This window comes from Dendropsophus ebraccatus, chromosome 12, assembly GCF_027789765.1.
Source record: "Dendropsophus ebraccatus isolate aDenEbr1 chromosome 12, aDenEbr1.pat, whole genome shotgun sequence".
NCBI lineage: Eukaryota > Metazoa > Chordata > Amphibia > Anura > Hylidae > Dendropsophus > Dendropsophus ebraccatus.
Genome location: NC_091465.1, coordinates 5,173,988 through 5,201,659, shown reverse-complemented (window position 1 = coordinate 5,201,659; position 27,672 = coordinate 5,173,988). Strand labels below are relative to the sequence as shown.

The 27,672-nt window shown below is 46.0% G+C and overlaps 1 protein-coding gene across 1 annotated transcript in view; it reads left to right on the top strand.

Moving 5' to 3' along the window:
* Positions 1 to 27,672, top strand: part of GPR153 (G protein-coupled receptor 153) — a 74,834-nt gene that overhangs the window by 18,045 nt on the left and 29,117 nt on the right. The window contains exon 2 of the mRNA XM_069947189.1: positions 13,742 to 14,247. Coding sequence (XP_069803290.1) covers positions 13,871 to 14,247 — 377 coding nt within the window. The 5' untranslated portion in view covers positions 13,742 to 13,870. The remainder of the gene's footprint in view (positions 1 to 13,741; positions 14,248 to 27,672) is intronic.

Sequence of the window (27,672 nt, the reverse complement as noted above, 5' to 3'; positions counted from 1 at the left end):
CCCGGAAAGCGCTCGATCCACTTTACGCGGCACTGTTATTGGAAAAGAAAGTATTGAAGCTTCTATCCCTCACATCTGGGAAGAACACGTCCGCTTCCTGCAGTAATGACTGTATCGATATCCGATAGGACTAACCGCGGGGGTGCCAGCGTTATGCCGGCATCTGTAGTGCCACACACTAGCACAGGGGGTCCCAGGAGCTTCAGTGGGGTCTCTAAGCCTCTACACTAGATTACTCCCACTCCCTCCTACTCTACGTAAAGTAAGGCAGGGGGTTATGGGAGCATAATAATGGAGTGACGTCACAGGACCAGGAGATACAGGAGACCGGAGGGGGACAGTGACCACTGACACTAGTGGCAACACAGAGCGGCTTTGCATATGCTTCTTCCCTGAATTCCCAGTGGAACATAAGTTGTTTTAAAGGGATTGTTCACCAAAAAAAAGGTCTTTCAAAACAACTAGTGGCAGAAAGTGCCAGAGATTTGTAATTTGACTTCTATTAAAAATCTTCAGTCTTCCAGTACTTTTCAGCTGCTGTATGTCCTGCAGGAAGTGGTGTATTCTCTCCAGTCTGACACAGTGCTCTCTGCTACCACCTCTGTTCATGTCAGGAACTGTCCAGAGCAGCAGCAAATCCCCATAGAAAACATCTCCTGCTCTGGACAGTTCCTGACATGGACAGAGGTGGCAGCAGAGAGCACTGTGTCAGACTGTATACACCACTTCCTACAGGACATACAACAGCTGATAAATACTGGAAGACTGGAGATTTTTTTATAGAAGTAAATTACAAATCTCTGGCACTTTCTGCCACTAGTTGTTTTGAAAGATTTTCTTTTGTGAACTACCCCTTTAAGAAGAAACCTTATGCCTATGGTGGCATTTATTTTTTTTTATAAAGATTTTTAAAATTTTCCATTTAACCTTCTACATTATAAAATCACGCCAATATGCTAAAGTTTTCAGTCTGACACTAAGCTGAGACTTCTGGAAAACTGTTCAGGGCTCCCTGCACTATGATGACAGACAGGATTACAGTGATGTGTGATGGATAAGATGGGGTCAGGCCATTCACAATAGGTGCTGCCCAGAGCTCCGCCTATGCCCATCCCTGCACACCTGTGACCTCTGCACAGGTCGCTGAGCATGCCCACAAGACTCTTCTATAGAAGTCAATGGGTCAGCACCAGTCTATTGTTTCCTATGGTCTATGGGGTAAAGCATATCTCTATATTCTATAGTTGTTTATTTTGGCAATACGATCCAGGTAATACATTCCCATTAAGTGGAAGCAATCATGCCATATACAAGACGGGTATTTGGTAGCGATGCGGTTGACGTGCTGTCGCATTTCTTACAGATAAGATGTTTGTTTAGAAAATCAATCTGGAACGGCTGACTGCCCCAAGTCACTGACTGCACCTCCGTCTCCTGCCCCAAGTCACTGACTGCACCTCCGTCTCCTGCCCCAAGTCACTGACTGCACCTCCGTCTCCTGCCCCAAGTCACTGACTGCACCTCCGTCTCCTGCCCCAAGTCACTGACTGCACCTCCGTCTCCTGCCCCAAGTCACTGACTGCACCTCCATCTCCTGCCCCAAGTCACTGACTGCAGAGACAACTTCCCTCTGCTCCCTATAGAGAAGCATTGTGCAGCGGCCGGACACTTCTGCGCTCTCTGGTCCATATCTTGCATTAACCCCTTGTAACCCGGGACCTATCATCTCGGTTTCACATTACTGCAGTCTACGTTTCCTGTATTTGGCCCCTATGAAACCACTGAATCACATTTTCCATGGCCGTTCTAATTGGAAACGTGTTGTTTCACATGCTGGAGACCTTGTCTACACATGGCTTTTATATACTTACATTTTTATCATAATTGCCCATTCTGGCCCCTCTGGGCGCTGGATGGGGATTCTCTTCTCTCTCCATATATGGGACAAAGATATCTGCACCCTTCAGGGACGGCGGGGTCCAGTGCAAAAGTATAAGCGCCCTCTAATCTGTCAGAAGGAGAAAGGGGGGTGGAAAGAGAGAGATAGAGAGAGGGGGAGAAAGAGAGACAGAGGAGGAGAGGTAGAAGGGGGGGGGGGGGAGAAAGAGGGGGAGATGGAGAAAGAGGGGGTAGTGAAAAAGAGGGAGAGATACAAAAAAGGGGGGAGAGATAGAAAGAGAGAGGGGGAGAACATAACAGAAAGGACCTGCACGTGCCTGGGGAAGTTCAGGACATCCTTGCAGAGTCAGTTGTGGACCAGCCAGGCACTTTAAGTTGATGGGAGTGCAGGTGCTGAGATGGTGGCCGTCACTTCTAACCCCTTCCCTTACTGTGATTCCTAATATTTCTGTATATCACTTTATTTACCAGAAATGACTATTCCCCTCAGAATAAGATCTCTACTGGTTGTCTCCACTTCCTCCAATCAGCAGGACAAAAACCAGATAGTGGGACGGGGGGCAGATAGTGGGGGTGGGGGACAGATAGTGGGGTGGGGGGCAGATAGTGGGGTGAGGGGCAGATAGTGGGGTGAGGGGCAGATAGTGGGGTGGGGGGCAGATAGTGGGGTGGGAGACAGATAGTAGGGTGGGGGGCAGATAGTGGGGGTGGGGGGCAGATAGGAGGGTGGGGGACAGATAGTGGGGTGGGGGACAGATAGTAGGGTGGGGGACAGATAGTGGGGGTGGGGGGCAGATAGTGGGGGACAGATAGTGGGGTGGGGGGCAGATAGTGGGGGTGGGGTACAGATAGTGGGGTGGGGGACAGATAGTGGTACGGAGGGCAGATAGTGGGGTGGGCGGCAGATAGTGGGGCGGAGGGCATATAGTGGGGTGGGGGGATCGCTACTGTTCTGACCAGCAGAGAGGGAGAAGGACTGGGGACCGGCACGCTGCCTCCATTCTCCACAGGATATGACCTGACCCCACAATGTAAATCCTGGGCAGTATAGTGTGTAGTGTAACCCCTTCCTTGCTGTGCTGCTGCCGTATATAGACATACATAAGGAATCTATAGGATTGTTCTGTGTAAATCGCCAGCTCAGCCTGTTCCGTCCAGCAGCTCACAAGCTCCATACCGTGGCATGATGTTCTTCTATGGTACTGCGCAGTGATGCTTACAGTGTATACTCCTCTGCTGTACTGTACTGTATATGAGCAGGGAGTCTAGCAATAGGCAGGTGCCCCTGCTCCTTTACAATGATGTGTTTACTACCAGACTCATATTTCCATACCACAGACTGAGCAGACAGGTTGGGGTGAAGGGGTGGGGTGCAGGGAAGGAATACAGGGTTGGGGTGCACAGTATGAGTACAGGGTTGGGGTGCAGGGAAGGAATGCGGGGTTGGGGTGCACAGTATGAGTACAGGGTTGGGGTGCAGGGAAGGAATACAGGGTTGGGGTGCACAGTATGAGTACAGGGTTGGGGTGCACAGTATAAGTACAGGGTTGGGGTGCAGGGAAGGAATACAGGGTTGGGGTGCACAGTATGAGTACAGGGTTGGGGTGCACAGTATGAGTACAGGGTTGGGGCACAAGTTTGTTGTGCAGGTTTGGGTTGCAGGGTTCGGGCCTAGGGTTGTAGCACAGGGTTGGGGTGCAGGGTTGGGGTACAGCGTAGCACAGAGGTGCAGGATTAGGGCACAGGGTTGGGGTGCAGGATTAGGGTACAGGGTTAGGGTGCAGGATCAGGGTACAGGGTTGTAGCACAGGGTTGGGGCACGGGGTTGGGGTAGAGGGTTGGGGTGCAGGATTAGGGTACAGGGTTGGGGTGCAGGATTAGGGTACAGGGTTGGGGCATGGGGTTGGAGTACAGGGTTGGGGCACGGGGTTGGCGTATTGGGTAACACTTTGATTATTACTCATTATAACTCATGGCGATTCCTTCCCCTCCAAATACCACAATCTAGAGGCCATCTATGTAGCGGGAGTGTTTCTTCCATTTAAACAAGGTGTTTAGCAGATTCTGCATGACAGGGAGATTAAAGCCACAGTAGAATGCAACTATTAAGATGTAAAGGTCACTTAACAGAATCATGGCAGCACCCGGGTTATTTCTGTCCGCCGCATTATCAAACCCACTCCATGGTGAATCATCGCTGTATTACAGTCTGTTCTATGAGAAGAAAGGTGAGCGGCATGTTCAAGGCTTCACATTAAAATATCTCTGTGCAAAGACATTACAGGCAAGAGACACTTACCATAGAGAGAGACACTTACCATAGAGAGAGACACTTACCATAAAGAGAGCACTTACCATAGAGAGAGACACTTACCATAGAGAGAGCAGTTACCATAGAGAGAGACACTTACCATAAAGAGAGACACTTACCATAGAGAGAGACACTTACCATAGAGAGAGACACTTACCATAGAGAGAGAGGCACTTACCATAGGGAGAGACACTTACCATAGAGAGACACTTACCATAAAGAGAGACACTTACCATAGAGAGAGACACTTACCATAAAGAGAGCACTTACCATAGAGAGAACACTTACCATAGAGAGAGACACTTACCATAAAGAGAGACACTTACCATAGAGAGAGACACTTACCATAGAGAGAGACACTTACCATAGAGAGAGCAGTTACCATAGAGAGAGACACTTACCATAGGGAGAGACACTTACCATAGAGAGAGCACTTACCATAGAGAGAGACACTTACCATAGGGAGAGACACTTACCATAGAGAGACACTTACCATAGGGAGAGCACTTACCATAGAGAGAGCACTTACCATAGAGAGAGAGACACTTACCATACAGAGAGCACTAACCATAGAGAGAGACACTTACCATAGAGAGAGACACTTACCATAGGGAGATACACTTACCATAGAGAGAGGCACTTACCATAGGGAGAGACATTACCATAGAGAGACACTTACCATAGAGAGAGGCACTTACCATTGGGAGAGCACTTACCACAGAGAGAGAGACACTTACCATAGAGAGATAGACACTTACCATAGAGAGGCACTTACCATAGAGAGGCACTTACCATAGAGAGAGCACTTACCATAGAGAGAGAGACACTTACCATAGTGAGAGACACTTACCATAGAGAGGCACTTACCATAGAGAGAGACACTTACCATCGAGAGAGGCACTTACCATAGGGAGAGACACTTATCATAGAGAGAGCCACTTACCATAGGGAGAGCACTTACCATAGAGAGAGAGACACTTACCATAGAGAGAGCACTTACCATAGAGAGACACTTACCATAGACAGAGCACTTACCATAGACAGAGCACTTACCATAGAGAGAGCACTTACCATAGAGAGAGACACTTACCATAGAGAGAGCACTTACCATAGAGAGAAACTTACCATAGAGAGAGACACTTACCATAGAGAGAGAGACACTTACCATAGAGAGGCACTTACCATAGAGAGACACACTTACCATAGAGAGAGGCACTTACCATAGAGAGAGACACTTACCATAGAGAGAGACACTTACCATAGAGAGAGACACTTACCATAGAGAGCGCACTTACCATAAAGAGAGCACTTACCATAAAGAGAGCACTTACCATAGAGAGAGACACTTACCATAAAGAGAGCACTTACCATAGAGAGAGACACTTACCATAGAGAGAGCAGTTACCATAGAGAGAGACACTTACCATAAAGAGAGACACTTACCATAGAGAGAGACACTTACCATAGAGAGAGACACTTACCATAGAGAGAGAGGCACTTACCATAGGGAGAGACACTTACCATAGAGAGACACTTACCATAAAGAGAGACACTTACCATAGAGAGAGACACTTACCATAAAGAGAGCACTTACCATAGAGAGAACACTTACCATAGAGAGAGACACTTACCATAAAGAGAGACACTTACCATAGAGAGAGACACTTACCATAGAGAGAGACACTTACCATAGAGAGAGCAGTTACCATAGAGAGAGACACTTACCATAGGGAGAGACACTTACCATAGAGAGAGCACTTACCATAGAGAGAGACACTTACCATAGGGAGAGACACTTACCATAGAGAGACACTTACCATAGGGAGAGCACTTACCATAGAGAGAGCACTTACCATAGAGAGAGAGACACTTACCATACAGAGAGCACTAACCATAGAGAGAGACACTTACCATAGAGAGAGACACTTACCATAGGGAGATACACTTACCATAGAGAGAGGCACTTACCATAGGGAGAGACATTACCATAGAGAGACACTTACCATAGAGAGAGGCACTTACCATTGGGAGAGCACTTACCACAGAGAGAGAGACACTTACCATAGAGAGATAGACACTTACCATAGAGAGGCACTTACCATAGAGAGGCACTTACCATAGAGAGGCACTTACCATAGAGAGAGCACTTACCATAGAGAGAGAGACACTTACCATAGTGAGAGACACTTACCATAGAGAGGCACTTACCATAGAGAGAGACACTTACCATCGAGAGAGGCACTTACCATAGGGAGAGACACTTATCATAGAGAGAGCCACTTACCATAGGGAGAGCACTTACCATAGAGAGAGAGACACTTACCATAGAGAGAGCACTTACCATAGAGAGACACTTACCATAGACAGAGCACTTACCATAGACAGAGCACTTACCATAGACAGAGCACTTACCATAGAGAGAGCACTTACCATAGAGAGAGACACTTACCATAGAGAGAGCACTTACCATAGAGAGAAACTTACCATAGAGAGAGACACTTACCATAGAGAGAGAGACACTTACCATAGAGAGGCACTTACCATAGAGAGACACACTTACCATAGAGAGAGGCACTTACCATAGAGAGAGACACTTACCATAGAGAGAGACACTTACCATAGAGAGACACTTACCATAGAGAGCGCACTTACCATAAAGAGAGCACTTACCATAGAGAGAGACACTTACCATAAAGAGAGCACTTACCATAGAGAGAGACACTTACCATAGAGAGAGCAGTTACCATAGAGAGAGACACTTACCATAAAGAGAGACACTTACCATAGAGAGAGACACTTACCATAGAGAGAGAGGCACTTACCATAGGGAGAGACACTTACCATAGAGAGACACTTACCATAAAGAGAGACACTTACCATAGAGAGAGACACTTACCATAAAGAGAGCACTTACCATAGAGAGAACACTTACCATAGAGAGAGACACTTACCATAAAGAGAGACACTTACCATAGAGAGAGACACTTACCATAGAGAGAGACACTTACCATAGAGAGAGCAGTTACCATAGAGAGAGACACTTACCATAGGGAGAGACTTACCATAGAGAGAGCACTTACCATAGAGAGAGACACTTACCATAGGGAGAGACACTTACCATAGAGAGACACTTACCATAGGGAGAGCACTTACCATAGAGAGAGCACTTACCATAGAGAGAGAGACACTTACCATAGAGAGAGAGACACTTACCATAGAGAGAGCACTAACCATAGAGAGAGACACTTACCATAGAGAGAGACACTTACCATAGGGAGATACACTTACCATAGAGAGAGGCACTTACCATAGGGAGAGACATTACCATAGAGAGACACTTACCATAGAGAGAGGCACTTACCATTGGGAGAGCACTTACCACAGAGAGAGAGACACTTACCATAGAGAGATAGACACTTACCATAGAGAGGCACTTACCATAGAGAGGCACTTACCATAGAGAGAGCACTTACCATAGAGAGAGAGACACTTACCATAGTGAGAGACACTTACCATAGAGAGGCACTTACCATAGAGAGAGACACTTACCATCGAGAGAGGCACTTACCATAGGGAGAGACACTTATCATAGAGAGAGCCACTTACCATAGGGAGAGCACTTACCATAGAGAGAGAGACACTTACCATAGAGAGAGCACTTACCATAGAGAGACACTTACCATAGACAGAGCACTTACCATAGACAGAGCACTTACCATAGACAGAGCACTTACCATAGAGAGAGCACTTACCATAGAGAGAGACACTTACCATAGAGAGAGCACTTACCATAGAGAGAAACTTACCATAGAGAGAGACACTTACCATAGAGAGAGAGACACTTACCATAGAGAGGCACTTAGCATAGAGAGACACACTTACCATAGAGAGAGGCACTTACCATAGAGAGAGACACTTACCATAGAGAGACACTTACCATAGAGAGCGCACTTACCATAAAGAGAGCACTTACCATAGAGAGAGACACTTACCATAAAGAGAGCACTTACCATAGAGAGAGACACTTACCATAGAGAGAGCAGTTACCATAGAGAGAGACACTTACCATAAAGAGAGACACTTACCATAGAGAGAGACACTTACCATAGAGAGAGACACTTACCATAGAGAGAGACACTTACCATAGAGAGAGAGGCACTTACCATAGGGAGAGACACTTACCATAGAGAGACACTTACCATAAAGAGAGACACTTACCATAGAGAGAGACACTTACCATAAAGAGAGCACTTACCATAGAGAGAACCACTTACCATAAAGAGAGACACTTACCATAAAGAGAGACACTTACCATAGAGAGAGACACTTACCATAGAGAGAGACACTTACCATAGAGAGAGCAGTTACCATAGAGAGAGACACTTACCATAGGGAGAGACACTTACCATAGAGAGAGCACTTACCATAGAGAGAGACACTTACCATAGGGAGAGACACTTACCATAGAGAGACACTTACCATAGGGAGAGCACTTACCATAGAGAGAGCACTTACCATAGAGAGAGAGACACTTACCATAGAGAGAGAGACACTTACCATAGAGAGAGCACTAACCATAGAGAGAGACACTTACCATAGAGAGAGACACTTACCATAGGGAGATACACTTACCATAGAGAGAGGCACTTACCATAGGGAGAGACATTACCATAGAGAGACACTTACCATAGAGAGAGGCACTTACCATTGGGAGAGCACTTACCACAGAGAGAGAGACACTTACCATAGAGAGATAGACACTTACCATAGAGAGGCACTTACCATAGAGAGGCACTTACCATAGAGAGAGCACTTACCATAGAGAGAGAGACACTTACCATAGTGAGAGACACTTACCATAGAGAGGCACTTACCATAGAGAGAGACACTTACCATAGAGAGACACTTACCATAGGGAGAGACACTTATCATAGAGAGAGCCACTTACCATAGGGAGAGCACTTACCATAGAGAGAGAGACACTTACCATAGAGAGAGCACTTACCATAGAGAGACACTTACCATAGACAGAGCACTTACCATAGACAGAGCACTTACCATAGAGAGAGCACTTACCATAGAGAGAGACACTTACCATAGAGAGAGCACTTACCATAGAGAGAAACTTACCATAGAGAGAGACACTTACCATAGAGAGAGAGACACTTACCATAGAGAGGCACTTACCATAGAGAGACACACTTACCATAGAGAGAGGCACTTACCATAGAGAGAGACACTTACCATAGAGAGACACTTACCATAGAGAGAGACACTTACCATAGAGAGACACTTACCATAGAGAGAGCACTTACCATAGAGAGACACTTACCATAGAGAGAGCACTTACCATAGAGAGACACTTACCATAGAGAGAGACACTTACCATAGAGAGAGCACTTACCATAGAGACACTTACCATAGAGAGAGAGACACCATAGAGAGAGCACTTACCATAGAGAGACACTTACCATAGAGAGAGACACTTACCATAGAGAGACACTTACCATAGAGAGAGAGAGACACTTACCATAGAGAGACACTTACCATAGAGAGAGCACTTACCATAGAGACACTTACCATAGAGAGAGCACTTACCATAGAGAGACACACTTACCATAGAGAGAGGCACTTACCATAGAGAGAGACACTTACCATAGAGAGACACTTACCATAGAGAGACACTTACCATAGAGAGAGACACTTACCATAGAGAGACACTTACCATAGAGAGAGAGAGAGACACTTACCATAGAGAGACACTTACCATAGAGAGAGCACTTACCATAGAGACACTTACCATAGAGAGAGCACTTACCATAGAGAGACACTTACCATAGAGAGAGACACTTACCATAGAGAGAGCACTTACCATAGAGAGACACTTACCATAGAGAGAGAGACACCGTAGAGAGAGCACTTACCATAGAGAGAGCACTTACCATAGAGAGAGCACTTACCATAGAGAGAGAGACTTACCATAGAGAGAGAGAGACACTTACCATAGAGAGAGCACTTACCATAAAGAGAGAGACACTTACCATAGAGAGAGACACTTACCATAGAGAGAGCACTTACCATAGAGAGAGACACTTACCATAAAGAGAGACACTTACCATAGAGAGAGAGACACTTACCATAGGGAGAGACACTTACCATAGAGAGAGCACTTACCATAGAGACACTTACCATAGAGAGAGACACTTACCATAGGGAGAGACACTTACCATAGAGAGCGCACTTACCATAGAGAGAGACACTTACCATAGAGAGACACTTACCATAGAGAGAGACACTTACCATAGAGAGAGGCACTTACCATAGAGAGAGCACGTTACTAACAGACCAGAGAGAGAAGTTCATCCCCGAGGACAAGAACTGTTACTGCAGATAGGACCGAGCTTCTCAAAGACGCCTCTATCACATCATCACCTCCCTGCCTGACATCATCATTCTACCTGTACTTATCCACAGCAGTAGTACTAGGTATTCCAGAGTCTACCAGCAGTATTATAGTAGTTATATTCCTGTATATAGGAGCAGTATTATAGTAGTTATATTCCTGTATATAGGAGCAGTATTATAGTAGTTATATTCTTGTATATAGGAGCAGTATTATAGTAGTTATATTCCTGTATATAGGAGCAGTATTATAGTAGTTATATTCCTGTATATAGGAGCAGTATTATAGTAGTTATATTCCTGTATATAGGAGCAGTATTATAGTAGTTATATTCCTGTATATAGGAGCAGTATTATAGTAGTTATATTCCTGTATATAGGAGCAGTATTATAGTAGTTATATTCCTGTATATAGGGGCAGTATTATAGTAGTTATATTCCTGTATATAGGGGCAGTATTATAGTAGTATAATCTTGTATATACAGTAGGAGCAGTATTATAGTAGTTATATTCTTGTATATAGGAGCAGTACTATAGTAGTTATATTCCTGTATATAGGAGCAGTATTATAGTAGTTATATCCCTGTATATAGGAGCAGTATTATAGTAGTTATATTCCTGTATATAGGGAGCAGTATTATAGTAGTTATGCGGTTCAGGGAAGAAACAGAGTGCTGCACCTCACACCTATGGCTGATGCTAGTGCCGCTTGGCTAAATAAAAAACACATCAGAATTTTGTGTATGAATTGATCAAGCCATACTGCCCCATGTACCTCGTGCCGGTATCTGATACACATGGGTCCCTACACTAAGTCCACACCGTGCCAGTCAGTGGCCACCAACCCCGCAGGCGTGCACAGCCAGGGAACGGGGGCCATGGGACGGCCCTGCGACCCCCATGCCACAGGACCAGACCCAAAAACACCACACCAGAACCCGGCCAGCACCGCCGGCGGAGAAGGTCGCCCCCAAGCAGCACAAGTCTGGATAAGATATTACATTCACCATAGCTGCAGCAAACAGAATGGGAAAAAACAGGAGGGATTAAAACCATGTGCACTCAGGTGTCTCCTGCTAATTGCGGTCATGTGGGTCTCACCAGGAGGAGTGCAAAACACGGAGAAAAGAGAGAAACAAAATGCCTATGTGTATCAGATACCGGCACGAGGTACATGGGGCAGTATGGCTTGATCAATTCATACACAAAATTCTGATGTGTTTTTTATTTAGCCAAGCGGCACTAGTATCAGCCATAGGTGTGAGGTGCAGCACTCTGTTTCTTCCCTGAGCCACATTTTGTTTCTCTCTTTTCTCCGTGTATTGCACTCCTCCTGGTGAGACCCACATGACCGCAATTAGCAGGAGACACCTGAGTGCACATGGTTTTAATCCCTCCTGTTTTTTTCCCATTCTGTTTGCTGCAGCTATGGTGAGCGCAATACCTTATCCAGACTTGTGCTGCTTGGGGGCGACCTTCTCCGCCGGCGGTGCTGGCCGGGTTCTGGTGTGGTGTTTTTGGGTCTGGTCCTGTGGCATGGGGGTCGCAGGGCCGTCCCATGGCCCCCGTTCCCTGGCTGTGCACGCCTGCGGGGTTGGTGGCCACTGACTGGCACGGTGTGGACTTAGTGTAGGGACCCATGTGTATCAGATACCGGCACGAGGTACATGGGGCAGTATGGCTTGATCAATTCATACACAAAATTCTGATGTGTTTTTTATTTAGCCAAGCGGCACTAGTATCAGCCATAGGTGTGAGGTGCAGCACTCTGTTTCTTCCCTGAGCCACATTTTGTTTCTCTCTTTTCTCCGTGTATTGCACTCCTCCTGGTGAGACCCACATGACCGCAATTAGCAGGAGACACCTGAGTGCACATGGTTTTAATCCCTCCTGTTTTTTTCCCATTCTGTTTGCTGCAGCTATGGTGAGCGCAATACCTTATCCAGACTTGTGCTGCTTGGGGGCGACCTTCTCCGCCGGCGGTGCTGGCCGGGTTCTGGTGTGGTGTTTTTGGGTCTGGTCCTGTGGCATGGGGGTCGCAGGGCCGTCCCATGGCCCCCGTTCCCTGGCTGTGCACGCCTGCGGGGTTGGTGGCCACTGACTGGCACGGTGTGGACTTAGTGTAGGGACCCATGTGTATCAGATACCGGCACGAGGTACATGGGGCAGTATGGCTTGATCAATTCATACACAAAATTCTGATGTGTTTTTTATTTAGCCAAGCGGCACTAGTATCAGCCATAGGTGTGAGGTGCAGCACTCTGTTTCTTCCCTGAGCCACATTATAGTAGTTATATTCTTGTATATAGGAGCAGTATTATAGTAGTTATATTCCTGTATATAGGAGCAGTATTATAGTAGTTATATTCCTGTATATAGGGGCAGTGTTATATCCCTGTATATAGGGGGCAGTATTATAGTAGTTATATTCTTGTATATAGGAGCAGTAATATAGTAGTTATATTCCTGTATATAGGGAGCAGTATTATAGTAGTTATATTCCTGTATATAGGAGCAGTATAATAGTAGATATATTCCTGTATATAGGAGCAGTATTATAGTAGTTATATCCCTGTATATGGGAGCAGTATTATAGTAGTTATCCTCTTGTATATAGGAGCAGTATAATAGTAGATATATTCCTGTATATAGGAGCAGTATTATAGTAGTTATATTCCTGTATATAGGAGCAGTATTATAGTAGTATATTCCTGTATATAGGAGCAGTATTATAGTAGTTATATTCCTGTATATAGGGGCAGTATTATAGTAGTTATATCCCTGTATATAGAGAGCAGTATTATAGTAGTTATATTCCTGTATATGGGAGCAGTATTATAGTAGTATATTCTTGTATATAGGAGCAGTATTATAGTAGTTATATTCCTGTATATAGTAGCAGTATTATAGTAGTATATCCCTGTATATAGGAGCAGTATTATAGCAGTTATATTCCTGTATATAGGAGCAGTATTATAGTAGTTATATTCCTGTATATAGGAGCAGTATTATAGTAGTTATAGTCTTGTATATAAGGGGCAGTATTATAGTAGTTTTATTCTTATATAAAATGATACCCGCACCATTGAATTATGTTAATAGATTCTCCACATATTTATGTCTTACAGGTTGCGCAGCCACAATGGATATATTGTTATTTTCCTGAGCACATTACCGCTAGCTTAACACCTTGTACCAGAAGATGCATTTAACATTACTGCTGGTCTCCATATCTCATCCACTACTGTCTTCTCCTAATGGTGCCTTCACCCTCCACCATGAATGATGAGCAGAGACTGCACAACAACGCGGTAGCCTGGCTTATATGTTCAGGGATCTCACTTTTAGCAAACGCCTGGGGGATTCTCAGTATAAGTGCCAAACAGAAGAAATGGAAGCCTTTGGAGTTTTTAATCTGTACATTGGCCGGAACTCATATCCTTAATATGGCCATACCCATCACAATGTACTCGGTGGTCCAACTAAGAAAACAGCACTCAGACTATGAGTGGAACGAAGGAGTCTGCAAAGTGTTTGTCTCCACCTTCTACACCTTAAGCCTTGTCACCTGCTTCTCTGTCACCTCCTTGTCCTATCACCGTATGTGGATGGTACGCTGGCCGGTGAACTACAGGTAGGTCTCTAATATTCTGGGAAAAGATAGAAGAAAACTTCATGTTATCTATCCTGTCTAGTAGTACAGTTGAGCATTAGTCGCTAAATGTATCAGAGGAGACAAAAAAGCAATTGCAGGACGGCACTGTGTGGCTCAATGGCTCAGGTAGGGTGCACAGCCCTCAGGTTCCAGACCAAGGTCCCAGAAGTGATACAAAACTGTAGAAAAAGGCAAAAAATGGGTGTTGCCTTTTTTCTACAGTTTTGTATCAGATGAGATGTAGGGAGGTCCAGCCATGTCTTCCCAAAAATGTTACCAACAATGTGGCCTGTATGTAGTTTGGAACTCACAGTATAGAAGGTTTGAGAAGACACCGTCCAATAAACAGCTGATACAGCCAAAAATGGTGAGTTTGGCCAACGATTGATCAAACATTTGTGTATTGGGGTGTACAGAAAGTGCTGGTCCCTCTGTGTATGGGGGTCTACAGAAAGCACTGGGTACCCTGTGAAAGCACTAGGGCCCCTGTGTATGGGGGTCTACCGAAAATACTGTTTTTTCTGTGTATGGGGTCTACAGAAAGCACTGGGCCCCCTGTGTTTGGGGGGTCTATAGAAAGTACTAGACCCCTTGTTTATGGGGGGGTTCTCTAGAAAGTACTAGACCCCCAGTGTATGGAGTGTCACCAGAAAGTAATAGACCCCCTGTGTATGGAGGGTCTCTAGAAAGTACTAGACCCCCTATGTAAGGAGGTGCGGTGGACCGGGGCTTTTTGGTCTAATGGATCAACTGGTACGATGGTGTGGTAGCTGAGTGGATTTAGGGTCACTTGAGCACTTGTCACTGTAGCCTGGAATGGTAGTTTGGCGCCCCGCCCGCAGAGAAAGGTTTGACCCAAGTGTAGATGTGTATAGGTGCGGGTAGGCAAGAATAGGCCAGAGTCCAACACTTGAAAAGTAGAACAGTTTACTTGCAGAAACAGGGGAATACAGGGGTACTTGGCAATAATACAGTTTAGTGCAATACAAAGATACTTGAAGTTGCTAGTAGTAGAGGTAGCTGTAAGGTGCTTGTGAGGAAAGGTTTTGCAGAACAGAAAGTAGAGGAGAGAGGGTGCCTGAAGGGCCTTGTCCAATTACTACTGTACTCTGCCTGGAAAGGTTTAAACTGAAGAGGAAGTATAAAGAACACTCTTACTCACGTATAGACTGTGTCTGACCACCTTCTGCCTTACAGTTGCGAGCTACCCGTCCTGCAGAATAGTACGAGCCCCAGGCATAGTTATCTAGACTAAGCAGACTTCCAAGACTTCCTGGTTGTCTTGCAATGCACAGTGGAATACTTAGACTTGTAGTAACTTTGTTCCACTGGGGTCACTTCCTGTGACTGCTAGATAACTGCCCTGCATGTTTAGAGAGGTTCCTGGCTGCTCTCCACCTTTTTACTGTCTAGCACTGCATAGTTGCTGTGTCTTTCATACAGAGAATCTGTGACTCGCTTGTGTACCTGACATGGGACCTGGCGTAAGCCAGGCCCCCAGCTTAACTTCAGCAGAGACTGGGTTCTAGTTGCTTCCTCAAACACTGACTCCAGACTGAAGACTGACTCCTCCCACTAGGAATTCTCTCCTTGCTACAGGGGTCTGACCAAACTCTCCTGTGATTGGTGGGGGCTGTGTGTGCAAAAAGAAAAGACAGCAGACAGGATAGAGACTGGAGGGGAGCACCTGCACCTGTAAGTGGACAAAAACATAACATGTCACACAAAAACAGTTAACCCATTAGTCTCCTATAGCCGCGCTTCACATAAAGCATAGAATACGGAGCAGCACCTAGTGGGGAAAACAGTAACTACTGTAAATACCTCCTCCCTATCTGTGTGAACCCAAGGTAATTACCTTACTCAGGTGCAATAGAACTTAGGGGCCCCTACCGGGTCACTACAGAGGATCTGTCTGTGCACCAGCACCAATATGTCTGTTATACCCAGTATCAGATACCCCTGCCTCCATTAAAGCCCCCGCTTGCACCAGGACTATATAGAACAGCCAACTCTAGCATTATAAACTACATTGTCTATAATAAGGCGGCAGAAAACATTATGATTAAGAACAGATCGATTCCTTCTCCCAGTGCTTCCATTTTCTACCAATTTTAGCCCATAATGTGAGAAGTGACGACTAAATTACCCCGGAAATCAATATGTGGGCGGACATCGATGAATATGTATTGGTGCGGACGTGGCGCTATCATTATCGGTCTGTAGGGATGCGACATGTGATCTGCGTCCGGTTTGTGTTTGTTATTGGAAAGATAATATTATATTGCTGCCTAATCTGCGGCTAATGTGGAATTTCTAGATTAGGAGGAGATTGGAGACGCGGCAGACGTATAGGATTTCTCTATCGATTGTTCCTGGAGAATAGCTAATGTTTTACGGGTTACGACAAATAGCTTATTAATGGCTCTTACCGTCATTTTATTAATAGTTACTATCACAAATTCCCATTCGTAGTGGATTTCCATGTTTATGTATAAGCTCCGGTGACCTAGAAAGCTGATATTCCCTCCCTGACCTTCACATTCTTGGCTGCATGCCTGCATAGATTTTCTCCTTGAAAGTACAGGGGACTATGTGGGATATGTGAGAACCAGGCAGGTAAAATAGAGGACAGCAAAGATGGAGCCAGCAGGTGGGGCAGAATTACCACACACAAGAAGAGGGGCCTGGACAGCAAAGATGGAGCCAGCAGGTGGCGCAGAATTACCACACACAAGAAGAGGGGCCTGGACAGCAAAGATGGAGCCAGCAGGTGGCGCAGAATTACCACACACAAGGAGAGGGGCCTGGACAGCAAAGAAGGAGCCAGCAGGTGGCGCAGAATTACCACACACAAGGAGAGGGGCCTGGACAGCAAAGATGGAGCCAGCAGGTGGCGCTGAATTACCACACACAAGGAGAGGGGCCTGGACAGCAAAGATGGAGCCAGCAGGTGGCGCAGAATTACCACACACAAGGAGAGGGGCCTAGACAGCAAAGAAGGAGCCAGCAGGTGGTGCAGAATTACCACACACAAGGAGAGGGGCCTAGACAGCAAAGAAGGAGCCAGCAGGTGGGGCAGAATTACCACACACAAGGAGAGGGGCCTAGACAGCAAAGATGGAGCCAGCAGGTGGGGCAGAATTACAGCACACAAGGAGAGGGGCCTAGACAGCAAAGATGGAGCCAGCAGGTGGGGCAGAATTACAGCACACAAGGAGAGGGGCCTAGACAGCAAAGATGGAGCCAGCAGGTGGGGCAGAATTACAGCACACAAGGAGAGGGGCCTGGACAACAAAGATGGAGCCAGCAGGTGGTGCAGAATTACCACACACAAGGAGAGGGGCCTAGACAGCACAGATGGAGCCAGCAGGTGGGGCAGAATTACAGCACACAAGGAGAGGGGCGTGGAGAGCAAGGATGGAGCCAGCAGGTGGGGCAGAATTACCACACACAAGGAGAGGGGCCTGGACAGCACAGATGGAGCCAGCAGGTGGATCAGAATTACCACACACAAGGAGAGGGGCCTGGACAGCAAAGATGGAGCCAGCAGGTGGAGCAGAATTACAGCACACAAGGAGAGGGGCCTGGACAGCAAGGATGGAGCCAGCAGGTGGTGCAGAATTACCACACACAAGGAGAGGGGTCTGGAGAGCAAGGATGGAGCCACCAGGTGGTGCAGAATTACCACACACAAGGAGAGGGGCCTAGACAGCACAGATGGAGCCAGCAGGTGGTGCAGAATTACCACACACAAGGAGAGGGGCCTAGACAGCAAAGATGGAGTCAGCAGGTGGTGCAGAATTACAGCACACAAGGAGAGGGGCCTGGACAGCAAAGATGGAGCCAGCAGGTGGGACAGAGTTACAGCACACAACGAAAAGGGGCCTTTCCATTGGAAATCTAAGTGGGTTTAGTTGTCCCCCAAGGCTTTACGTGGTGGAGTCAAATTGCAGTTTATGACCAAAAGGTGAAAGCACCTGAATGCAGCAAGGTGTAGATACTATCTGCTGAATCATAAATTGGCCTATGTGTCTCCGTGGTAACAGACAACAGAAAAACTCTGTGTAGTCTGATTCTGCAGTTATAATACTAACATAGAAACAGAGTAGATTGTGGTCAGAAAAATACCACCAGTCCATCTAGTCCACCCTTATATTATTAAAAAAAGAGTCAGTTGAACCTCATTTAAGAGTCTCAAAACCCAGGACTAGCCAGATATCCCTCCGGGAAGGACCCAGACAAGGGGTGGCCCCTGCAGGGAAAACACCATATTTAGTGGCCCTATAAGGCAAAGCAATGACAAGGGAAGAACCATCCACAGACAGCTGTTTTGGGGTCATTAATGTGGAGCAGGATTCTGGCTAGGCGAGAGCAATGTCTAGTAAAGCCATACAGGAAACAGATCACTGATCTCAGGGAGACCAGCCAAAGAAAACACTGTTTGCTGCTGGTCAAAGCGCTCAATGCAGTGAAATCCTAGGTGCATTGTGCCCCCTTGGATATATGGATATGCAAAAAAAGAGCCTGTGGAGCCTCATTTTAGAGTCTCACCCAGGATTTCACTGTATTGAGTGCTATATCGGCAGCCGACTGTTTTCTTTAAATGGTCTCCCTGAGATCAGTGATCTGTTTCCCATATAACCCTTATATTATTTCCTTTATATCCCAGGCAAGTTTACATTCAGATATCATACATTTACCAACCACAGTCATCTGCTGGAAGTTTGTTCCACGAATCTACTACTCTTTCAGTAAAGTAATATTTTCTTGTGTTATTTCTGATCTTTCCGCCAGTCTCCCCTTTCCCTTCTTCCTCCTGTAACATATATAAAGGTTTCCATCATGTCTTCCCTTTCCCTTCTTCCTCCTGTAACATATATAAAGGTTTCCATCATGTCCCCTTTTCCTTTCTTCCTCCTGTAACATATATAAAGGTTTCCATCATGTCCTCCCTTTCCCTTCTTCCTCCTGTAACATATATAAAGGTTTCCATCATGCCCTCCCTTTCCCTTCTTCCCCCTGTAACATATATAAAGGTTTCCATCATGTCCTCCCTTTCCCTTCTTCCTCCTGTAACATATATAAAGGTTTCCATCATGTCCTCCTTTCCCTTCTTCCTCCTGTAACATATATAAAGGTTTCCATCATGTCCCACTTTCCCTTCTTCCTCCTGTAACATATATAAAAGTTCCCATCATGTCCCTTTTCTCTTCTTCCTCCTGTAAATGATATAAAGGTTTCCATCATGTCCCTCCTTTCCCTTCTTCCTCCTGTAACATATATAAAGGTTTCCATCATGTCCTCCTTTCCCTTCTTCCTCCTGTAACATATATAAAGGTTTCCATCATGTCTTTGCTTTCCCTTCTTCCTCTTGTAACATATATAAAGGTTTCCATCATGTGCTCCTTTCCCTTCTTCCTCCTGTTACATATATAAAGGTTTCCATCATGTCCTCCCTTTCCCTTCTTCCCCCTGTAATATATAACAGTTTCCATCATGTCCTCCCTTTCCCTTCTTCCCCCTGTAACATATATAAAGGTTTCCATCATGTCCTCCCTTTCCCTTCTTCCTCCTGTAACATATATAAAGGTTCCCATCATGTCCTCTCTTTCCCTTCTTCCTCTTGTAACATATATAAAGGTTTCCATCATGTCTTCCCTTTCCCTTCTTCCTCCTGTAACATATATAAAGGTTTCCATCATGTCCCCCCTTTCCCTTCTTCCTCCTGTAACATATATAAAGGTTTCCATCATGTCCTCCCTTCTTCCTCCTGTAACATATATAAAGGTTTCCATCATGTCCTCCCTTTCCCTTCTTCCTCCTGTAACATATTTAAAGGTTTCCATCATGTCCTCCCTTTCCCTTCTTCCTCCTGTAACATATATAAAAGTTTCCATCATGTCCTCCCCCCTTCTTCCCTCCTGTAACATATATAAAGGTTTCCATCATGTCCTCCCTTTCCCTTCTTCCTCCTGTAACATATATAAAAGTTTCCATCATGTCTCTCCTTTCCCTTCTTCCTCCTGTAACATATTTAAAGGTTTCCATCATGTCCTCCCTTTCCCTTCTTCCTCCTGTAACATATATAAAGGTTTCCATCATGTCCCCCCTTCCCTTCTTCCTCCTGTAACATATATAAAGGTTTCCATCATGTCCTCCCTTTCCCTTCTTCCTCCTGTAACATATATAAAGGTTTCCATCATGTCCCTCCTTTCCCTTCTTCCTCCTGTAACATATATAAAGGTTTCCATCATGTCTTCCCTTTCCCTTCTTCCTCTTGTAACATATATAAAGGTTTCCATCATGTCCTCCCTTTCCCTTCTTCCTCCTGTAACATATATAAAGGTTTCCATCATGTCCCTCCTTTCCCTTCTTCCTCCTGTAACATATATAAAGGTTTCCATCATGTCTTCCCTTTCCCTTCTTCCTCCTGTAACATATATAAAGGTTTCCATCATGTCCCCCTTCCATTCTTCCTCTTGTAACATATATAAAGGTTTCCATCATGTCCCTCCTTTCCCTTCTTCCTCCTGTAACATATATAAAGGTTTCCATCATGTCCTCCCTTTCCCTTCTTCCTCCTGTAACATATATAAAGGTTTCCATCATGTCTTCCCTTTCCCTTCTTCCTCCTGTAACATATATAAAGGTTTCCATCATGTCCCCCCTTTCCCTTCTTCCCTCCTGTAACATATATAAAGGTTTCCATCATGTCCTCCCTTTCCCTTCTTCCTCCTGTAACATATATAAAGGTTTCCACCATGTCTTCCCTTTCCCTTCTTCCTCTTGTAACATATATAAAGGTTTCCATCATGTCCCCCTTCCCTTCTTCCTCCTGTAACATATATAAAGGTTTCCATCATGTCCCCCTTACCCTTCTTCCTCCTGTAACATATATAAAGGTTTCCATCATGTCCCTCCTTTCCCTTCTTCCTCCTGTAACATATATAAAGGTTTCCATCATGTCCCTCCTTTCCCTTCTTCCTCCTGTAACATATATAAAGGTTTCCATCATGTCCTCCCTTTCCCTTCTTCCTTCTGTAACATATATAAAGGTTTCCATCATGTCCCTCCTTTCCCTTCTTCCTCCTGTAACATATATAAGGGTTTGCATCATGTTCCTCCTTTCCCTTCTTCCTCCTGTAACATATATAAGGGTTTCCATCATGTCCCCCCTTTCCTTCTTCCTCCTGTAACATATATAAAGGTTTCCATCATGTCTTCCCTTTCCCTTCTTCCTCCTGTAACATATATAAAGGTTCCATCATGTCTTCCCTTTCCCTTCTTCCTCCTGTAACATATATAAAGGTTTCCATCATGTCTCCCTTTCCCTTCTTCCCCCTGTAACATATATAAAGGTTTCCATCATGTCCCTCCTTTCCCTTCTTCCTCCTGTAACATATATAAAGGTGGGGGGCGTGGCTTAGCGCGTGAACAGAGCGGTCGCATGTGAGAACAGCTCCCGCTCCGTGCCCGTTTGTACCAGTCTCCTGAGCAAGATCCTGACCCCTGCCGGTGCCCAAATACTCCGGGCAGCCATGGGAAAGATTGGCAAGCAGGAATTCGGTAAACCGAGGGCGCAACCCGGGCTGGAGAAGCTTAAAAATTATGCCCGCGGAGACAACCAAGATGGCGCCGATGGTCTACCTCCTGTGGCGCAGAGAGCAGCGGGGACTGACACTGACTCGGAGGCCGGCCCTTCTTCTCCTGGGAGCACCGCTGAGCCCACAATGAGAGAACTGTTGCTGGCCATCACCTCATGTAAGTCTACGCTTACTGTTAAGCTCGAGGAGGTGAAAATAGATGTGGGGCTCCTACGGCAAGACCTGCATAAACTCAGGGGACGGATTACTCATGCAGAAGATCGCATATCCTCACTGGAGGACAATGTGAACCCGCTAGCTAATACAGTATCCTCCCTCGAATCACAGCTCACTTTATGCAAGCAGAAATCGGACGACTTGGAGAACAGGCTTCGGCGCAACAACGTCCGTATTATCGGAATGCCTGAAAGAGCTGAGGGGCAAAACCCCACAGAGTTTGTGGAAACATGGCTTAAAGAGACATTTGCTGACACTGTCTTCTCGGCTGCATTTACTGTGGAGAGAGAACACAGGGTGCCGGCGAGACCCCCTCCCCCAGGCGCCGCGGCCAGACCACTGCTTGCACGAATCCTTAACTGCAATGACAGGGATCTTATCCTCCGCGCTGCCAGACGTAAAGGGGATATCATTCATGACAATGTAAAAGTGTCCATCTTCCCTGACTTTTCGGCTGAATTGCAGAAGCAGAGAGCCTCATATACCTCTGTGAAGGCCCGCCTCAGAGATCTTGGCGTGGCCTACTCCATGGCATATCCGGCACGCCTCAGAGTGGTGGATGGCGACCGCGCAATTTTCTTCAATTCTCCCCTGGAGGCCGATGACTGGGCCAGAAGACAGAGAAGACGTTCTCCCCGCCCGGGATAACCCCTCGGTGACAATCCCTGTTACATTACAGCTCCTGGATAACCACGGATGAGTAACGCCTGGTACTGCATGTAGCACGGAACCTGTCTTATGTTCATCCAGTTACTGGTTGCCTCATTGTTGGGCTAGCAGGGGCCCTATGCCCGCGTATCGATGATGGGCACCACCCCATTAATAGAGCCACTCTTATGATATCAGATATCATTACCCATTTGCTTCTCCTTCTGTTTATTCTGAGTGTCCTAATATATGTGTCCTATGGTCTATCCGAGGACAATGTTAAGTTTAGTTATCAGTTTATACAGTTTCAGGTTCATGTCTTTTCCCGAGCACTAACTGAAAGAGATATATTTGACCAGCACAGAACATTGCATATGGTAATTCAGGGATATATTACATTGGTACCATTGTCTAGACTACAAAATGGCTGATTTCGCAATGATATCATGGAACGTCAGGGGTCTAGGGTCCCCCAAAAAGAGATCACTTATCTTCTCCCATATCCGCCAACACAATCCCTTAATCATCTGCCTGCAGGAAACACATATGGTCAGAGATAATGTCAGATTCCTGAATAAACCCTGGGTACAATGGCAGGCACACTCCTATCATACCTCATATTCGAGAGGGGTTTCTCTTCTAATACACCGCACGCTCCGTTGGGAGCCCATGGTCACTAAAGTAGACTCTCAGGGTAGATATATATTTGTCCATGCCTTTATAAACAATGTGGCGTATGTCATAATGGGGATCTACAATCCTCCTCCGGCTAGTTTGGAGATTGTACATCAGGCCGTTATGTTTGCCGCGGACTACCCGACTGCCAGGTGTATATGTCTCGGTGACTTCAACCTAGTGCCGGACGCGTCCTTAGATAGACACGACCCCACCCCGCCCGGGGGCATGGCTACGCCCCCTACACCTAATTGGTCCCCTCTGGGACGGTTAACTAGGGAAGTGGGATGGATAGACGCCTTTAGGGCCCGTAACCCTACTCGTAAGATATTCTCCTGTTACTCACCCGGGAAACGAGCCCTCTCCCGAATAGATCTAGTTTATTGCAATTCATCTATGTATACTGCCCTGCTGGATGTTTCTTATAAGGTCCGTGCGGTGTCAGATCACTCGCCTGTATTAGTGACTGTTAATGCGGCCTCCTTGGCTGGACCCAGAAGGTGGAAAGTACACCCCTTTTGGCTTCAGTTAATTGGGGACAATGATCGTATACCGAATCAATTGGAGGAGTTCCTGGCCCTGCATGATAACTACGGTAATCCCTTAGTGTTGTGGGACACGCTGAAGTCGTTCTTGAGAGGATGTCTAAAATCTACGATATCCTTTATCAAGCGTGACACAGCCAGGATGGAGAGAGAATTAGCGCACCAGTGCATGGCCCTGGAAGAGAGATATATTGCAGACCCTACCGATAACAACAGGCTCCAGTGGCTGGCCAAGGGTCGTGACTATATGCAACACCTTAATCTCAAACTGAATAGAAAATTGTTTTTTAACAAACAATTTTTCTTTGAACATGGTAACCAATCCAGCAAACTTCTGGCCCAATTAGTACACCAAAACTCTGCGTCACCAACCATACTTAAGATTAAGTCAGAGGATGGTGGCATCCTTATAGAATCACCACAAATTGCGGCCAGATTTTCCCAATTCTATGAGTCACTGTACGCCTCACAAGTTAATTACTCCGAGGCGGATCTATCAAACTATCTATCCACCATCGCTTTCCCCCAGCTGTCTGAGGATGAGCGCTCCTTGTTAGACAAAGAGATTACGCGAGATGATATCACTGAGGCACTTGGCGATCTTGCCACGGGGAAAGCGTCTGGCCCTGATGGCCTGCCACTGGAGGTACTGTACAGGTATGCTGCAGAGCTACAAAGACCCCTGCACCAGATGTATACTGAGGCCCTGCAGGTGGAGACTCTTCCTGATTCCCTATATGATGCCACCATAGTGGTAATTCTAAAACCAGATAAAGACCCAGAGGATTGCGCCTCCTATAGGCCAATTTCTCTCTTAAATATAGATTACAAAATACTGACCAAAATACTTGCTAATCGACTGAATAGGGTCATATTGTCATTAATCCATAAGGACCAGGCGGGATTTATGCCCGGGAGATCAACTACTGATAACATCCGCAGAGTACAGGCTGCGGTCCAGACGGGAGTGGCGCTGGGTGGGGACTGGGCCTTGGCGTCACTTGATGCCGCCAAGGCCTTTGATTCCCTGGAATGGCCTTTTCTCTCGGCAGTCCTTAGGAGGTTTGGGTTTGGAGAGGTCTTCATTAAGTGGATCTCTATCCTATATAAATCCCCTAAAGCTCAGGTCCTGGTCAACGGGGTTTGTTCCCCTCCCTTTGCTCTCGGTAGAGGAACCCGCCAGGGGTGTCCTCTATCGCCGCTGCTGTTCGCGGTGGCGGTAGAGGCTCTTGCTCTTTCCATCAGACAGGATGATGCAGTAGAGGGCATGCCCTGCGGTGATAGAGAGGACCGCGTGGGATTGTATGCGGATGACTTGGTACTATTTATGGCACATCCGGATACAATGCTACCATACCTCATCCATAAAATTGACACCTTTGGTGACTTCTCGGGTCTTAGAATAAATTGGGCGAAGTCAGTGTTCTGCCCCCTGAAACCTAGACGGTGGCCCGAGGAGGTGTGTGGCTTAAGGGTGGTTGACCACTTCAAATATCTAGGAGTGTTTATCTACAGAGATTCCCGGAGAGTCCTGGCAGGAAATGTCCTTCCCCTACTGTCATATGTTAGGGAAAAATTTAAAATCTGGAGCTCTCTCCCATTATCGGTGCCTGGGAGAATCAATCTGATTAAACTGATTATACTCCCCAAATGTCTGTATATCCTGCAGCATGCTTCTGTCCCTGTGCCGCTCACGTTTTTCAACTCCTTAAAATCTTTAATCCCAGCATTTGTATGGGGAAATCAGAGAGCAAAACTGCGCCTGACCACCCTACAGAGACCTAAGGATGAGGGTGGCTATGCGCTACCGGACATTTATTTGTACTATCTGGCGGGTCAACTTAAGCATATACGCCCCTGGGTGATGCCTGACGACTTACCCACTTCTGAAGTCCGACTGACACAATATTTGGGCATCCCCAACATCCGCCTCCTATTGGAGAGCCCCACTGGAGCGTGTAGGCCATACCTGCCCCTACACAGACTAGCGAGGCAGGTCTGGCATGCCGCCGGGAGGCTACATGGCTTCTCTGGTGTCATGGCGGACCTCCCTCTATGGAATAACCCCAATTTCCCCCACATGACCGCAAACTTAGACCCTGCCTTCTGGCGACTACATGGTGTTACCTGTCTACAAGACCTGTTCGACTCTGGCACCTTAAAAACGTTCCTTCAGCTCCAAAACGAGTTCAACTTACCACGTACCTCCCAGTTCCGATACTTTCAGATTCGTCATGCCCTGAATGCTCAGTTCTCACCCCCCAGCCCGCCTATATCCGACTACCCCTTGATTGGTGTACTACGGTCTCAAGGCCCGACTGGTCTCATTTCCACTCTGTACACTCACCTGATCCAACTGAAGGTCTCCGGTTCTCCCCTGCCAGCAGAAACATACTGGAAAACTTATATGCCCACACTGACTGATGAGGATTGGCAGGACATAGTCTGTTCACACACATTAGTATCTCCGGCAGCCAATAATAAGATGACCCAAATGTTCATTATACACTGCTGTTACCTTACGCCAGTAAGATTATGTCGTATGGGCCGTTTGGCCACCGATGAATGCCATAGGTGCCATACACCTAAAGCTGATTTCTGGCACCTGATTTGGCACTGCCCATTTATCTCTACATATTGGCAAGAGGTTATGGTGATGGTGACAGAAGTTCTGGGAAAACCAATACCGGTGACTCCTATCATTTGTTTGTTCGGTGTGCTGGCGGAGGAGGACTGGACGCACCACGAGCGTATATTCTTGCGTGAAGTTCTATTCTTAGCCCGTAAGGTGATTGCTTTGCGTTGGATGGACATGAGACCTCCCACGCTAACTAAGTGGAAGAAATTAGTTAACACAGTAGTACCATTCTCCCAAATAGTCTATATGAAACGGGGCCATCCTAATAAGTTTCGGAAGGTTTGGGGACCCTGGTGCGATTCTACGCAAACGGCGTATACCGCCTCTAACTATAGGACTCTGAGGGATTCCCTAGAGGCCCGACTTTCTCCCTAGAACCTTACTCGGGATAGACTCGCTCTTGTTTAGAGATTGGATTTGTTCAGTTAAGTGCTAAGTGTATTCAATGTACAATTGTGACGTTCTTCTGTACAGTAAGGGTTAAAAGACCCTGTGTAAGTAACTATTTCAGTGAATGCAATGTTTATTGTACTCTTTACATTGTTAAATAAAAAGAATTTAAAAAAAAAAAAACATATATAAAGGTTTTCATCATGTTCTCCCTTTCCCTTCTTCCTCCTGTAACATATATAAAGGTTTCCATCATGTCACCCCTTTCCCTTCTTCCTTCTGTAACATATATAAAGGTTTCCATCATGTTCTCCCTTTCCCTTCTTCCTCCTGTAACATATATAAAGGTTTCCATCATGTCCCCCCTTTCCCTTCTTCCTCCTGTAACATATATAAAGGTTTCCATCATGTCCCCCTTCCCTTCTTCCTCCTGTAACATATATAAAGGTTTCCATCATGTCTTCCCTTTCCCTTCTTCCTCCTGTAACATATATAAAGGTTTCCATCATGTCTTCCCTTTCCCTTCTTCCTCTTGTAACATATATAAAGGTTTCCATCATGTCCCCCTTCCCTTCTTCCTCCTGTAACATATATAAAGGTTTCCATCATGTCTTCCCTTTCCCTTCTTCCTCCTGTAACATATATAAAGGTTTCCATCATGTCTTCCCTTTCCCTTCTTCCTCCT